The following is a 17,687-nucleotide window of genomic DNA, read 5'->3' on the forward strand; positions in this document are numbered from 1 at the left end:
CATACACCAACCATAGTCAAATTCACGTAGTGCAAGTCCTGTGGGTTTTTTTTATTATTTTATTTTATTATTTATTTATTTCCATCGTCATAAATAAAATCCTATTATACTCATTCACAAATGTGTGGAAGCACTATTTTCTATATGTAAGTGAGTAAGTATGCTTCTTAAAACACACGAGATAAAAGCAGCTGTCCCTCGGCATCACGAGGGACAGCTTTCTGATTCGATTCTTTCGAACAAGTGACTCAACTATAGGAGTTCTGATTCATTTCGATCACCACCGTGTAGAGTACCGTTTCTGCGCGTTTGTCTTTAAGATATAACATGGCTAATGGGTTTAATAAGACTAAGAATTAATTAGTTAAGAAAGTAATTCATGGTAATATAATAAAAACAACAACAAAGATAATAATAATAATAATAATAATAATAATAATAATAATAATTATTATTATTATTATTATACCTCCAATTACCTTGGCAACTCAAGTAAGGCGGGGTGAAAAACGTTATGAGAAATGAACGACTGTTTTAATTTCTCAGGTTTAGACTCACTCTTCTTACAAGTCATAATTTATACTAACACCGCAATAATTTGTAGGATTGGCATTTTAGTTTGCAGGCAATTTAAAAATTGGTTAGATTCAGTGGAAATGCTTATTAGATGATGAACATGAAAATCATAGCTTAACACAAATCACAAGAAGTGGGACCCAGAGAATGGTATTTTACACTGATTCCACTAATTCACACTCATGGCATTTGCTATTAACGAGTCTGTTGATGTCACACATATTTGCTGATATTTACAAGGGTGCTAAAAATGGAGCAGAAAGCCCAGAAATCAAACAGGCGCCTTTGTTCATGTGGCACTAGAGTAGACTTATGACTGAGAAATTTTGGAAATGAAAGTGTTTAATATGGGGGGGCATGGTGGCTTAGTGGCTAGCATGCTTGTATGCACCTCTGGGATTGATGGTTCGAATCCTGCCTCCGCCCTGTGTGTGCGGAGCGTGCATGTTCTCCCCGTACTGCGGGGGTTTCCTCCGGGTACTCCGGTTTCCTCCCCCAGTACAAAGACATGCGTTCTAGGCTGATTGGCATTTCCAAATTGTCCATAGTGTGTGAATGGGTGTGTCCTGAAGGTTGGCACCCCATCCAGGGTGCCCCGAGTTCCCTGGGATATGCTCCAGGCTTCCTGTGACTCAATGTAGGATAAAGTGTAGCCTAGAGAAAATGGATAATCTAATATATATATATCCATGGAAAGTTAGGAATCAAATCTTAGACACCTACCCTAGACAACATGTTGTTAAGGTGTCACTGTGCCTGCCAAAGGCATGGAGGAAAAAAACATTTTCCGATTCTATCGTCTTAGGAATCGATTCACCTGATTGATTTTCCTAAACGAGTCGTTCGAAAGGAATCGGTTCCTTCGTGAATCGGTTCCTTCCATCAGCTTTGTGAGCGCCAGCAGAGTGCACTTGGCTTCACGCGGTATATAGAAGCAACGGACTCTCAGCACCAGACCAGTGCGCTTCAGACCTACTACATGAACAGGACGCAGTGTGAACTCTGTCTCTACTCTTCCCATGTCGGACCTTCTGTGAACTTCTGTCCCTGAATCATTTACACTGTGCTGAAATACCGGAGAGCTCCGAGGTTGGGTCGGATTTTTGCGCAAACGCACGCGGAGATGTTGATAAAGTTGATCGTGTTGTGGCTTTGCTGGATCGGGGTGAGCGCAGAGTTTGATGGAAGGTAAGCACAGAGATTCCCGTTTGCATATTCTGAATTATTTTCTTGCATAAATGCTGCACTGTGCAAATGTATAGTTTGATGACTTGTGCTTTTTTCTTCTTCTTTTTTTTTATCACGATTGTCCCGCACAATTTATGCGCATTTGGATCATTTGAGCGCACAGATAGGTAGGTTATTAATACCCCCAATATACTCAACAACTGGTGCGCACTTTACTTGACATCCACGCAAAATCCCCGACAGTTGAATTTCTTCAATCCCTGAAATGCTTGAATTCCTTAATCCGTGTAGTTTGTTTACAATTAAGTTTAATATTGTACATTATGCTCAGGCTATATTGTTTTATAAAACATGGAAGGACAGCACAGGAAGCCTGATTTGAGTGCAAGTGTGAATGTTTCCTTCTGATTGAAAGATAAGACTAAAAGCGCACGCCGGGGTGCCGGCTTTTGGCTTCATGTCCTAACATGTAATGCTGAACTATGTGAGGAGGAACCCTGCAAACAACACACACACACACACACGCACAAGCACGCACGCACGCACGCGCGCGCCAAGTCTCCAGAGAGCACCCTGAGCTTCACATGAACCTAACCCTGATCTCAGATTATTGCAGGTCAAATTCTTCCTCTGTAATAACGCGCACTCGCTTTCGGCACCCGTAATATCTACATTTACCCCCCAGTGGGCTTTTTTAAAAGTAAGTTTCAAGCCCTTGCATCATGCGGCTTTATTAATACACCTAAGCTTAACTTTCCCTGGACATGTGGTGCTGCAGTCTCCACTTACAGCTATGTTTCCTGTGCGTCCTGCTCCTGGAGTTCCCCTGCTCTAACACACCTGACCCAATTCATCAGGTCATGAACAAGTTCAAATGGGTGTGTTGGAGCAAGGAAACACTAAAAAAGATATTCCCAGTGCAAGACTGGTGGGTAAGCAAACTTGAATGCTGCGGTGCATTGATCATGTCTTGAGGTTGTACATGGTGATTGCACTACAGTAAATACTCAGCCACTAAAGCGTTAGCAGAAAGGATGGATGTCTGAATATACTGCACTCCTGCTGTGCCGTAAAATAAAACATCCATTATTTTGGGCTCCGAGAAACTAAAAATAGCGCAATCCTTGCTCAATGACTTATTATCTTTTCAGTTTTATGCTTCCTTCTTTTACCTCAATTTATTTGTCAATGTTCGGCTCGCAGAGGGAGACCTTGTCAGCCATGCACAATGTGCAGGAATATTCATAAGTTAACCACAGGGATGCTAGATTTTAACGCAAGCACAGTCACTGTAGCACCCACAATCAGTTCTTTTGTCCACATTTGCTTTCAGGATTTTTCAGACCTGACCTGATTTGAAAAAAGAGAACAGTGGGTCGGGGATTGATGATGGCACTCGACAGCCTGAAAGAAGCAAGGTCTAAAAAAACTGTTAAAGCTAGTCACTTTTAAGGGTCCTCGCTTGTCTAGAAGAATCATGCAACTGATCGTTTTTCTACTAGAGAAAGTTCTAAGTAGACTCACTTTAGGAGGCTATGTAAGTACTCTCTTCCAAGAACTCTTGGAGAACCTTTGAAGTGTGGACTGTTTTAGAATTTAGATTCTTGTTTTTGAGACCTCTTGCCTTACTTCTCACCAGGTCGCCCTATACTCTTAAAAAAATTGGAACCCTTAAGGGTTCTTCAGTTGTCCCTTTCAGGGAGCTTATAAAGGTCTTACATAGAACCCAACAACTGAGTGCTTTCCTATTAGAGAAGGTTTCAAATTGAATCCTTTTATGAAGCTAAAAACACTTAACCAAAGAATCCTTGAAGAAACATTCAACTGTACTTTCAGCATCCAGGTCACCTTACACGCTTAGAAGTTTAGAAGCCTTAAGGGCTCTTCTTTGTCTCTCTGGGGCACTCTTAAAGGTTCCATGTAGAGCCCTATAACAGAGTGTTTAACATTAAAGGTTCCATGTAGAGCCCTATAACAGAGTCTTTTTACCATTAAAGGTTCCAAGTAGAGCCCTATAACAGAGTGTTTAACATTAAAGGTTCCAAGTAGAACCCTATAACAGAGTGTTTAACATTAAAAGTTCCAAGTTGTACCCTATAACAGAGTGTTTAACATTAAAAGTTCCAAGTTGTACCCTATAACAGAGTGTTTAACATTAAAGGTTCCAAGCTGTACGACTTTCTTGAAGCAAGGAACCACTTTATTATCCAATGAACCGTGTTAACCCTTTATTTCATGGTTCATTGGATAATAAAGGGTTTCCGAGCTTCCAAAAGGGTCTTGGAATGTTTCCCTAGGGGTTCCAAGTAATACACTTTCTTGTTAGCTAATTTATTAGCTTTGATCCCTTAAAGATCTCTTGAAGAACTGTTTTTTCCCCTCCATAATAAAATATCAATAGTTCTGCATGGACCAAACAAAAACATAGGATTCAAGGCTGTTTAGCTTAAGTCTATGTGTAGCCGATCCATACGTTTAGTGTTTGTTTGTTTTTTTAATGAAAGGGTTACAGCTTTATGTTTACCATATTTTACCTATATTTGGAGGAAACATGGCCTGAAGCCAGAAGGCCATTACAGAATTGAAATTGTGAAGGCAGCTGTCTGTCTTTAAGTATGCATGTAATAGTTTGCTCCATATCATTCTTACTATGCAATCAGTTAAAACCCCTGCTAGTTTCCTTGCCAAGCTATTGACTGATTAGATTTTAGTCTTCTATCTTATGTCATGACCAGCCCTCATTGGTAGTGTGTGTACTACGTTCTGATCAAAGGTTCAATTTGTGAAAAATCCCAGTGGGTCTCATATGCTGACATTTTTTAGGGCTGGCTGGCCAGCGCATAATCATCATACATTAACCCTCGAGGATGCTTTATTAATGCCAGCCTTGATGGACGGAGCTTGTCACCAAAGTCATTATTTTCCAGTTTCCACTGCTTATAAACCTACTTCACTTGCCTCAAGCTAAATTCATTGACAGGATATTCTCCAAGAAGGCACTATGAGAGACCTATTCATTATTTCCTGTCCTTTGGCAGGGCCATTTAGAAGTCGTGTCTAATGGGTCGAGCCACACCTGAAGTGCATACAATCGTTTTGTAGCACAATGACGGATTTAATCGAAAGAAAAACTCATTAGTGCAGTTTGCTGAGAACCGACTAGTGCTTAGTGGTTCAAGGTCAGAGGAGTCGTATAGGTTGTGTTTCGCTTGGGGAAGTCACCATCAATATATTGTGATGGCCAACAAACAAATCATTACAAACAAATTATCCATTTTAAGTGAGTCTTTCCAAACTCAGCATGTTTTTCATCTACTCAAAACTTTTAAACCAGTCATTAGCCTCAGCCCTTGTATACCATTAGGTTTAATGGAGCATCAGAGGCAAAGGACTCAAAAATATATCTAGATTGTCGTTCTGTATATAACCAACCAGGACAGTTGACAAAAACTGATTTAGCCTCAGTTTCATAGAAAACTATTCGTATTTTATGACAAATTTGCTTGCCAGTTTGATTATAGTGGCAAATATTACATATTGAAAGAAAGTCTCCACTGTTGTTTACTCTGTGCTCAACTGAAAGTTTCTGGAATCCTTAGGGTTCTCAGTTGGAACAGTTAGGGTTTGTGTCAGGGCTGCGATAGGTGTGAGTTCAAAGACTGCCCGAGAACCACTTGAGCTTTGGGACCTGGACCTTCACTCGTACCTGTATGCTTGGATTGGATTCTGTCTGATTTAAAACTAAATCAATTCAGACTCTCTGCTAGTTCACATGTGAAAATCCAAGTTAAAAACAATCTGGACAACCAGTTGAGCTTTGGACTCATACCTATAAGTTTGGATTGGATTTAATTTAAAACTAAATCAACCCCTGACTGGATGGGCGGTGGGGGGTGTTGGGGGCATGGTGGTTAGCACGTCTTCGGGGGTTTGATTCCCGCCTCCTGCCTGTGATCACGGAGCTTACATGTTCTCCCCTTGCTTCGAGGGTTTCTTCTCCTAGTCCAAAAACATGCTGATTGGCATTTCCAAATTGTCCATAGTGTGTGAATGAGTATGTGAGTGTGTGTGCGATTGTGAGCTGCGATAGGTTGACACCCCATCCGATGTGTCCCTCGACTCGTGCCCCAAGTCCCCTGGGATAGACTCCTGGCTCCCCATGACTCTGTGTAGGATAAGCGGTACAGGAAATGGATGTATGGATGGATGGACTTCCAGAGAACCAATCGGTACTAGGCCTTTAACTCACATCCACACCCTTGGATTGTATTCTGCATCACTAAGTTGCTTTCTATGAATCTTGACGAAAGAATTATTTTATATTGTGCAATATGGACTGTACAGTTTAAACCCAACATCAACCAGTAACCACCCGTTTGCTGAATCTCCCCTGTTGCATGATGACACACCACATCTATCACTGCATTCAACTCCAGAGAATGAGCTGTAATAACAATTACTAATATCCTGGCCTCAAAGATATTCCAATATTAGATGCAGGTTGCACAATATTGCTAACCCCCGCTCCATTTGCTGCTGTGCCTCAATAAGCTCATCATTAGTTCCTGTGAGAGGGGCTCCATGCTATTCTTTTCTTCTAAATCACTGGGTACAATCTAGCTCAGCTTTTGTCAGTTGCTCAGCAATTATCTGTGCACACATGCATTTCATCTGCTTATATCCGTTCAGCAGCCAAGAGACCAATGACCAGTCGCACTAATGTAGCTTCCTCTGCTTGGTCATTACACACAGATTGCTGGAATCTTATATTTACCCTTTCCATTATGAGCGATTAGCCTTCATTAGCTTGCCGGAGCGAGACGTGAGGATGTGCTCTCTGGCAAACTCCTGTTTCAGTGCACACCGTACGTACGAGTGTGGGATGTGACTGTCAAGTGTGTGTTTTGATGACCCGTGTCTGATTGTAGGCCAATCGGAGGAGGTGTCTCAGGAATGTGGAGTATTAAAGGCACTTTTTTCCCCCTCAACCCGTGCCATGCTTCATTAAACCATTATTCATGGGAAGACTGTGTACATATTAAATGATGGTGTGACACGCAATATGAATTTCATATGGGACTGTAAAAATGGCTTCAGGCGTTTGTGTTAGACTAGAGAATTTTTCATGACTCATGTTCCACCCTTAATTGCGCTGGAACACAAATCGCAGCCTCCTACCAACAATTCAGATCTTGGCCTCTACTTATGAACCACAAGGAGAGATTTTTTTAAGAGAAATTACTCCACCCAGGAGATGGATGTAAGTGCTGAATGCAGACAAAATAAGCCGTCGAGAGTGTGTGGTTGACAGGATGAGGTCAGGCGTTCGAATATGTGTGGATTAGTTGTGACAGTCATTTTACACCAAGCTAAGCATGGATCCTGGCGCCAGGCATCTACTTCTCTCGTTTTCTCACCCCCCCCCCCCCCCCTTTCGTTTTCTATCTCATGATTCCTCTCACTCTGGCGTCTCATTGGATGTAGTCCAGGGTTCACAAACTGCAGGTTGGCACACGGTGACTCGTGTGCCTTCTTTCTTGGCACTAGGGAGGTGAGATCAGGCTTCCTCCCATAAAACACACATGTCAGATGCCTCCATAGGGTTGACATTCGGTTCATATCTGTCTTCATTCTTCTCCTGATCCACTTTTCTTCTGTCACGTTGTTCTTTGTTTATGCCATCCTTTCTCCATACGTACAACCAACTGGCCTGTCAGAGCTCCCCATTTTAGCGCTTTTTTTTTTTTCCCCACCAGCAAGGTGGAAGTGCTGTTTTGGGAGCTTGTGTCTTATCTCAAATCATTCCATGCTGGAAAAAAAGCTTTGTTTGTGGATTCTGGACCGGAACCAGGAACCAGACATGTGGAAGCTTGGAGGTAGGGGTTTCATAATTCAGGCAAAGATGTGGCAAATTGTGATCCAAGTACTGTAAGGTGCTATCTAGGTAAAGAAAGGATGGCAGATAGAACCTTATATACAGTATATCATGCTTAGGTTATGAAATGGAAATGAATTAAGGGACCCTTACTGTTCTAAACCCTTAAACGGTTTTGTTTGGCTAATTCCTCTGGAGTAATGATTATTCTTCTATGAAGAACCCTCCAACAGAATGATTTCCTATCAGATAAGCCTTCAAGTTAGAAGCTAAAAACCCGTAAGTATCTGAAGAACCCTTGAGGAACCCTTTAAGAACCCCTTTACTATTAATTGGTAGGATTACCATGATTTTTAGATCTCTCTCTTTTCTTCTCTCTTTATTGTTCTCTCACTTCATTTCTGTACGTCGTCTACTTTATAATTTTTTTTCTAGTCCTTCATACATCACACATGCCAGATGGCTCTCCATGAGAGTCCACACATTGTCCACCTCTCATTTATCACTTTTCTACTAACAAAGTGCCAGTGCTGGTACGTTTTCATTCTGTGCATTTATCCAACAACACCGACAACAACAACAAAATAATAATTTCACTTCCAAAAAGTTGTTGTGCTTGGTTTTGTGCATAAAACAGCGTTTTAAAGTTAACGTACGTTGGAATATACGTTGGAATATGCAATGGTTTGGCTCTTAAAGTGGCAGAAATGTTATCTGGTTCTTAATGAGATTGCCAAAATGCTTACTTCCGATATATTGATATAATATCGATATCGTGATAAGTTATTCCACAATTGATTTGACATTCTTGAAAAAAAAGTAATCTTAAGGCATTAAAGAAAAGTACCATCAAAGTCATTTGAACAGTTTTTTTTTTGTTTATTTTTCTACTGTACTACTGTTTTGCGGTCAGTTTGTTAGCGAAGTATATATCGTGATAGGCATCGTGTATCGTAGAAATGTCCTCAAGTATCGTGATATGATATTTTTGTCATATTGTAAATAAATTGATACACAGATACTGGAATTTTCTCTGGCATCATAAAAATGTTTAATTTTGAATTATTTTAAAAAGAAAATCCTGTTTTTTCTGGACCAGTACTAGCCCCAACACTACTGTAGCTCTTGTTTATTCTACTTTTCTCTTTCCTTACATATGGGCTGTATTTGCTGTACATCTCAATATTTTGTTCATCTTTCTCTCTGATTACATCTCTCTGTCTTTGTTTTGCTGCTATGTCTATTTGTTCTCTTGCTCTTCTCCCTTATTCATAACTCACACATGGTTGATGATCCTCCATTGCATCAACATGCCGTTTGTCTCTCTCTCTCTCTCTCTCTCTCTCTCTCTCTCACTCATTGTGTCTCTGCAAACCCCGCTACGCAGCTACGCAAATGATCCGTCACTCAGCTGCTAGGAGCACTGCCACATTACTGCAGAAACCTTATTGGTTTTGCGACCAGGGTTAAAATGCCTATCTGGAGATCAGCCATGTTAATTATCAGCGCTCGCAATAATGCAATCTGCTGCTCATATCTCTCAGCCTGCACCTTTGTTAGAGCTGATTAGCGTCTTTATTATATAAATGAGTATAATCAGGGATGATCAGATTTAGTATCATGGCTAATATTTTAGTAATCATTTAGCAGTCAGTATTTAGGTGCATGTTTTGATTGGACTGAGTAATCAGAGACTCGACCCTGAGGATACAGCCAAGGCAAAAAGTGTCCATCCAGCTGTGTGTGTCCGAGTCAAGAAACAAGAGACCAAACAATGACGGTGTCAGAGTAAAGCCAGACGCTGGTGCTTAGCATGCCCGCTGTGACTTCGGAGTCTTTGTGAAGAGTCATGTCCCTGTCTCTGTGCCAGACAGCACACAAACATTTTTTCCCAGGCCTGCCATGTCTGCTTTCCATCAAACCTGCTCTCCCAGTGATTGGCAGCATGGGCAGCCAGCGGCATTAGCATTGCCAGTTGCCAGTAGACGCTAATCGAAGGGGATTGAGGTGTGTGTGGATGGAATTAACAATGCCGTACTCTTATCACAGGTCTTCCAATCCCATCCCCACCTTCTCTATCCCCCATCCCTCTTTTTCTCCTTCTCCTTTCTCAAAATGGTCACATCTCCAAGGAATATTACACTAAAGTTTATTTTTAGTCTCACATTTTGGCAAAGAGCACCTGATCCATCTAGGTCATGCGATCACCAAATTTTGGAATCTGCTGCTCATTTTCTGAGCCCTTATATGGTTCGTTCTTCTAGTTTAAAAGAAAAAGAAAATAATCGTAATCCTGCTGGGGACTGCCAAGAAACTGGGACTATTTGCAAGAACAGTTCATCTTAGTATAAAGACATCTCCTCCTCATTTCACTGAGAAATGACCTACAGTGGATTAAACAAACAAAATCTCCCCCGCAAAAGAGCGTCTCGTTCCTTTGGGTCATGTTGTATTTCGTTCAGCGCTATTATCATTTTCTGCACCGTTGCTAGTAGATGCTAGGGTGTCTGTGGGGGGAGCGGATAGAGCTCGTCTCGCCTCCATCACTGAACGACGTTGGTGATTATTCACACTGCCGTTATCTGCAGCCCCTGTATCTGCACATACAATGGAGGCAGTGTGAATGCAGATAAGGTGTCATTGACTCACTGATGAAGAGGATAAGCAGCATCAGCCAGACAGGCTCAGAGATATTACACACACCACAGGCACTCATATACCAGGTGAAAATGGCCTTTGTTGAAATCAAAGAAACATTTGCTTTTGTTTTTTGCTTTCACTTCTATATTTCACTAATTATATGATCATGGCCAGAATATGTTCTCATGGACGACTGTGCAAGTCAAACCAACAAGTGACTCATCTGCAAGTGAAACAAGATATTTGGGCAGGAAATGGTGTACACATTTGATATTTAAGGAATAAAATATAACAGGGTGTGCTATTATAGGAAAATCATCAGCGACCCATTGCGAAAAGGAGTTATTGTTACTTCCTCGAAGTTAATTATTGTCCTAGCATGTTTATTTTTTCCTGTAAGAGCACATTTTTTTTTCCTCTTATACAACAGCAATTTATCAACTATTATTATTTTTTTTAAATAAAGAACAACACATCATGTTTTCTCCAATTATAGTTACATTTAATGCTGTGGAACATCCGCAAAACAAGTTAGACGCTATTAGCACTTACATTATAACAGCTATAAAGAGTTGTTCCCTCACAAGCATCTTTTTTTATCTCTCATGAATAAAAAAAAATTACGTGTCACATTACCAAGAATCTGCAAAAACCTCTAGCTGGTGAAACTTAAGTGGCAGGAAACGTGCAAAAAATGGTGCAGCTTTAGCACTGACTGTTACAAAGTGCTGACACTGGAGACTCCTTACAAAAATGTTAAATAAATATCTCCTCACAGAAAACCTTTTGGTTATGTGGAGTGTCCCTGTGAATCAGTGGTTACTATAGATAACGTATTACACCAAGCGCATTCATATAAACCTGCAAGAGGTGCTGTTTTAAAAGTTAATCAAGATCCGTTCAGTCAGAATCCAGAATTCAACAGCACTGTGGTATAAGTTATATGATCAAGCATAAAATTATACTGTGTTTAAATAACATATACACGGGGAACTTACTTTTTAAAGGACGTTCCTTATTTCTATCTTTATTTCTGTTAGCTTCACCCACTATCTACGTAGAAATAGCAAAATGACACTTAAAATCAATCCGTACAGGATTTTGCGGAGTTTTTGTGATTGATGCGGACAAAAATGCTCGATTTTGCTGTGGCTTGTTTTTGTTTTTTTTCTCAAAATTTTTATGTAACTTAAGTTTTTATGTTTGTTGTTTTTTCGCGGTAAACTACTTGAACTGGCGAGACTGTAATTGAAAGAAATAGTTTTGCGTGGTCTTTCGCATGTTTGATGTTTGTTGGTAAACGAGACCTTTTAGCTGTACTCATGTTCGACGCACGTGAATCGAAGAGGGTTTTGGCTGAATGCGCGTTGTCATGATGTCACATGACTTGTCTTGGCCCAAATCTGCGGAAAATCTGTGGTGATTTTGAAAAATTGCGAGCTCCTCCAACAATTGCAGAATCTGCTCGATTTTGCATTCATTTCTACGAAATCCTGGAAAGACTGTAGAATTCTTCTGTAATCAATATAAGCTAGTCATGGTGTCCTACTCAAGTTTAGCAGACAGAAGCCATGAAAAACAGAGCAGCCCCCCCTCCCCAAAACAAACAAACAAACAAACAACAAAATCAATATCAATAGTCCAAGCTTTGCTAGATCTCTGAATGATGATAGATGGTAGCTTGAGCATAAAACTTTAATTGACTGTTTGGGTCCAACAGCTGGCCACAGCTGGTGGTGATGTGAATAACTTAGGGTGAACAGCAAATACACCATTTTGAATGTTTAGTGTTTTGTATTACTTTTAATGCAGAGATCCAAAGGGAAATTGCTGTTAATTCATATTATTTACTGTAATAACTAGCCGCAGACTGATGATCCATTTAACACAGTAGAAATGCCTGTATTCATCCTGCAGGCCGCCTCTTGAATAGTTTTCTAGGAATTGACATTATATGTCATTAGAGGAGAAACACTATTGTATTGAAAACATTGCAGTGCACGCTTGTGGCTCCATAATAAACATTCGCCGAAGTCAATTGAACTGATTCTACTGAGATCTTATGATTGTTTTTTATTGTGTCTTGACAGGTGGCCCAGGCAGATGGCCTCATCCAATGGGCTTTGCCGCTATGGCACTCACATCGACTGTTGCTGGGGCTGGACACGTCGCTCTTGGGGGCATTGCCAGCGTGAGTAGCCTGCCGCTACCGTGGGCAGCCGGGGTTCTGGGGCTCGCTTACAGGGGCTTTCACTTCTGTTATACACGCTAACTTTCTGCCACACATACCTTACACACATTTACACAAATATAGACTGACTACACAGTAAGTCACCAGTTCTTTATTTAAAAATGGAACCATTATTATGAAGTATGTGCTGATGTTAAAGTTTCATGTGATAATTAATGTCACCATTGTTTGCAATCATAACATGATATTACAGAATATTATATATAAAAAGATGAATTCCCCAATGTTTATCTGTGGTTGTTCATATTGGAGAGCCACAAATGAAACACATTTAAAAGAGGAACTCTGAGAAGAACGTCTTCAAATTCAACCAAAATGAGGAACCATAGAAGACAACTCTTGTTCTGCTGACTATTACATTTGACACACTTCCCGAAATGATGACTACACTTTCAGAATAAGAAATAAATTATGGTATTAGTAGTTAGCACGTTTGCCTCGCACCTCCGGGGTTGGGGGTTCAAACCTCGTCTCCACCCTGTGTGTGCGGAGTTGCATGTTCTCACCATGCTTCGGGGGTTTAATCCGGGTACACTGGTTTCCTCCCCCAGTCCAAAGACATGCGGTGTAGGCTGATTGGCAATTCCAAATGTGTGTGTGCCCTGCGATGGGTTGGTCTCCTGCCGTGTGCCCAGAGTTCCCTAGGATAGGATCCAGGCTCCCCTGTGACCCTGTGTAGGATAAGCGGTATGGTAAAAGTACCACAGGAATGATTTCCCCCTGCAATTATGTTCCACATTTTAAAGGGGTCTATAACACACCCTTGAGGGTCACCAACCCAATGACAGTTGGAAGTGTCCACCATAATGATATCATGTGTGTTTAATATTGCAGTATATTGTATGATGATCAGCACATGCCTAATACATATATACCTTAATACAACATACAACATTTATATCAGATTGTTTGATGTTTTGATGCAAAACGTTCCACTCCATATAATGAACTGGCGACTTGTGTTAATTCAGTTTTGAAACCCTGACTGATTAATATATATATGTGTATATATATATATATATGTATATATAATCTTATACCACAGCTCACAGAATTCCAACAGTAATTATGGTTGCAAGGTTTATATTAATTTGCTCGTTCTAATACGTTAACATTTATATAGTAGCAACAAGCGCATAGACTTGCATGGTGGCCGGTCCACTTCAAAACATTTAAAAATGTATAATTGTTAGCCATGAGACTGTACACTAAAGCCACTATACTAAACAGATCCTTATACAGGCTTCATGAGACGATATTTACCCTTACAAATAAAATATCACATTTGAATACATTCATTTTGTAATGACAATAAATCCAACCACTGCAATATCACTATACACTGTATGAAACTATTGTAAGAAAACTAGATCAGGATTTATAATATAAGGTGTAACATTATTATTAATCTTTTTCAGTGTCATAAGTGTATTTCATAACAACGTTATTAATATGGAAAGATTGTTTGGCGGTAGATTGTGCCTTAAATTATTAAACTAAATAACAGTTTCGTGTCCTACTGCTGTCCGACTTCCGCCTGAAATGCGCGAATACATTACACTTACCAGTTTAATTATATATATTTCTTCATCCCTCTGAAATTAATTTCCGGTTATGTCACAGCTAGGACAACGTACGACATGTTTCTGAATCCTTTCAGAACACAGGCACAGCACACAGGCTTAGATTTTAACATGATTTAAAGATTTAAACACCTTAGAGAAACTGAATGCATCTCACCAGTATTTTATATCGCAATATACGAGACAACGATATTCTGTCTCATTCTTAGTAATTGTTGATATAGCGCAGCTATAGCTATAGTGACATTTATTTAGCAAGGAGTCTCCAGCGTCAGTGCTTAGACCGTCAACCGTCAGAGGTACAGCTACAGGTACAGAACTTTCTTTTCCTTTCACACTATCCGTTGTCACCCAGATGAGGACGGGTTCCCTTCTGAGTCTGGTTCCTCTCAAAGTTTTTCCTTAGATCATCTTAGGGAGTTTTTCCTCACCACCGTCACCACCGGCTCGATCAATAGGGATAAATTCACACACTCAAAATCTGTATCCTGTGTTTATATGTTTCTGTAAATCTGCTTTGAGACAATGTCCATTGTTAGAAGCGCTACACAAATCAAATTTAATTGAATAAATGGATGTTTATAGCTGCTATAATGTAAGTGAGAACAGGAGCTAACTTGCCTCATGGACATTCCACAACATTAAATATTACTATAAATGTATAAAAAATATCACTTAAAAGAAAGACAAATTGCTGTGGTATAAGAGGAATAAAACACTCTGGGACATACCGTTCTGTTACACCACCCTGTTGTTGATTATTTTCCTGTAACATTTCATTCCATCGTGTTTTATTCCTTACATAAATACACACTTGCAGGACAAACCCGTACGTCCAAGCTCAAGAAGGAAATTTGACTTGATCTTCGTTATAATAATCGAGGTGTTCATTTATTAACCACAAAAGACGAAACGCTTTAAAACACACTCATCCAAAAGACAGTTCCCACCATGATCCTACACTGCAAATAAGAATGATCTTAGAATACCGAATACCTGTAAAAATGACTGTGCAATCACTGTAGATGGCCAATGAGATGCACTACTCATGAGCTCCTCTCCTCTTGTACTCACAGTGATGAGCTCTCTCTCACACACACACACCAAAAAAAAACACATTTACATCACAAGATGTTTTCCGCGTACAACGGCACTCAGTTCATCAAGTCTATTCAGAGGATGAGCCGGCAGCTCTTGCATTAACAACATTAGCATGTTTTATTTCTCCGCTGCTGCATGTTCCGCACACAACCAATAAAGTGAAGGCATGTTTCCCAGCCCAAACATTTAGCCTTATGCTGAGGTCAAAATAGCCTCGCATTTGGTGTAATTACGTTCAGAGGCATGTGAGGATATTATTAGCGAGCTGAGCACGGCTGGCAGCCTGACAAATGCGCAGCGTTCTCTGCATGGCTTGTACGCATGATATTCCAGCTGTTGCTTCGGCTGTGGGAGCGCGATATATCTGGCTTCGCTCGAGAAGAAAGCTGCTTGACTCACAAATCAACTCACGGAGCTGTAAGTAACAGCTAATGCGATTTTTCTAACCCCACGGTGTCTGAGGCATCTGTGCACTGAGCCGCAAGTCTCTCTTATCTCATTTAGTTTAAGCGCCACCTGTCACGGAATCACACGTGGGGCAGGATGAAACGAAGCATGGGTGCATACCTGTGATTTTTTTGTTGAGTGGTCGAGTGAGTGAGTGAGTGAGAGTGAGTGAGTGAGTGTGTACATGTCTCTTACATTTCCTCTGGTGCTTTTTCAACTTGCATATATAAAAAAAAAACCAAAACCCTCAGAATATTGCTAAATTCATCAGGGTACCGTGTTTATGAAAGGATTCGACATGAACGGCCCGGTCTCGTGCTATTTACAACTTATAAGAAGAAATTCGCACACCTCATAATGAGCTCATGAGTGTATAACCCAATGCTGACATTTCTCAGTATGGTGGACCCCATGAAGGTTTAGTTTAGTTTGTGGTTGATGCTAATGCTAAGTAATTACAGTGTAATTGTAGATGTGTAATTTGCCAACACATCTGAGGGAAATGTTTTCCTAAAAATGTTCCTGCTGTGAAAAGATACGTCAAGCTCCTCTATTCTTGAAAATGTTCCTGGGTTGAAAAGCACCTAAAAAGATCCGGAGTCTTCACTTCTGTTATTTTACAGTGCGATAGAAATTTCCATTTTGTTCACAAGAGTCCTGGAAATGTTCACGTCCTGAAAAAGATTCAGGAATCTCCAGGGAAACACGTCAAGCCCAAGGTTAGTGTGTCCCCAATCGCAGTTCGTGTGCAATCAGGGGCCCGTCACGTACGCAGGCAGTAATTGAAACTGGCTGAAGAAGAGAGGAGAGACAGGATAAGGGTGAATGAAAGGGACAGCAGGAGCTCTGTCTTTCTTGATTGCAGTGTTTCAGCTTCTGCCGTCATCCGTCACATTCTTGCACTCCAGGGGATGTCCTGAAGTGCAGAGGTAGAAGATACTAATAAAAGCCTGGCACCACACTGAGCTAGCGAAGAGATCTGCACTGTGTACCACACGAAGCTTTAGAGCCAAATGCTGGGCCAAAATTCAGAACTGGCGCTGTTCATGGCAGTGGCTCCAGGAAGATGCAAAGAGGTCATCTGGATTCTGGAGGGCAAAGCATTCACCATAGTCAGAGCTGAAGGAAAGTCTTCTCTTCTCTCTCTCTTTCTCTCAATGACTTTACCTCATGGTCGGTCTGTGTCTTTTTCTCTTTGTCTCCGTTTGTATTATTCTCTCCGTGTCTCTTTTCCTGTCTCTACATTTGTGTCTGTTAGTGTTACACCGGACATGGAAAATATGCCATCATGTTGTGCTTCAAATCAGTCACAGTTGTCAAAAATCAATGCCTCTTCACACCACATGAAGAGGTTTGTTTCCCTCTTCGCCGCTATTTTAGCTACGCTTCACAAGCATTTCAATCACCTATCTGCTATTGAAAATGCACGTAAATATACTATTTGCCCTTTAGAAATTCTGTGATCATGTCACTGGTGTAAGTTCCACTAGAAATGAGTGGACATGATAACTCACTTAACTCACTCCTCAAGGATTGTTGGAGGAGAACGCGATAAAGTCGGGCAGGTGTAGTCTTGCACCCAGCTGTTGTAATCCAAATGATGAACAGAAACTTAACATGTAGTCACGTATCATAGACAATATTATGCAACAGATATCGAAGGAAAATAGGCTTTAGATACTGAATTTATTTGCTGAATCTGAATCAGGAGCAGGCCACTGCTGAGAATTTTTGCTAACTTAGCATTTAGCTTGGTTTCATTTATTATTCCATTTGCCTGACTGGCTGATGTTCCCGGTCACTGATCACCACTGATTCCCAAAGACCAATCGCTGATCACCAATGTCTCCCAACGATCAAACATTGCTCATCATTGTTTCCGACACTCAATCGCTGATCGCAATTATTCTCAATGACCAAACACCAATCACCCTTGTTTCCCAATGACCAATCACTGATCACCCTTGTCTACCAGCATCCAGTCACTGACCAGCATCGTCACCCAATGACCGATTACTGATGACCA

At 40.7% G+C, this 17,687-nt stretch overlaps 1 protein-coding gene across 10 annotated transcripts in view; it reads left to right on the forward strand.

The window, feature by feature from the left end:
- The first annotated feature begins 1,470 nt into the window (after positions 1-1,470).
- Positions 1,471-17,687, forward strand: part of npnta (nephronectin a) — a 64,831-nt gene continuing 48,614 nt past the window's right edge. For 6 of the 10 annotated variants that reach the window (XM_017463310.2, XM_017463313.2, XM_017463312.3 and 3 more), the window contains exons 1-2: positions 1,471-1,764; positions 12,370-12,470. In XM_017463310.2, the coding sequence (XP_017318799.1) occupies positions 1,700-1,764; positions 12,370-12,470 (166 nt within the window). In that variant the 5' untranslated portion in view covers positions 1,471-1,699. The remainder of the gene's footprint in view (positions 1,765-12,369; positions 12,471-17,687) is intronic. The other 4 variants (XM_017463314.3, XM_047153968.2, XM_047153965.2 and 1 more) reach the window with 1 other exon arrangement.

This window comes from Ictalurus punctatus, chromosome 3 (assembly GCF_001660625.3).
Source record: "Ictalurus punctatus breed USDA103 chromosome 3, Coco_2.0, whole genome shotgun sequence".
Classification (NCBI taxonomy): Eukaryota; Metazoa; Chordata; class Actinopteri; order Siluriformes; family Ictaluridae; genus Ictalurus; species Ictalurus punctatus.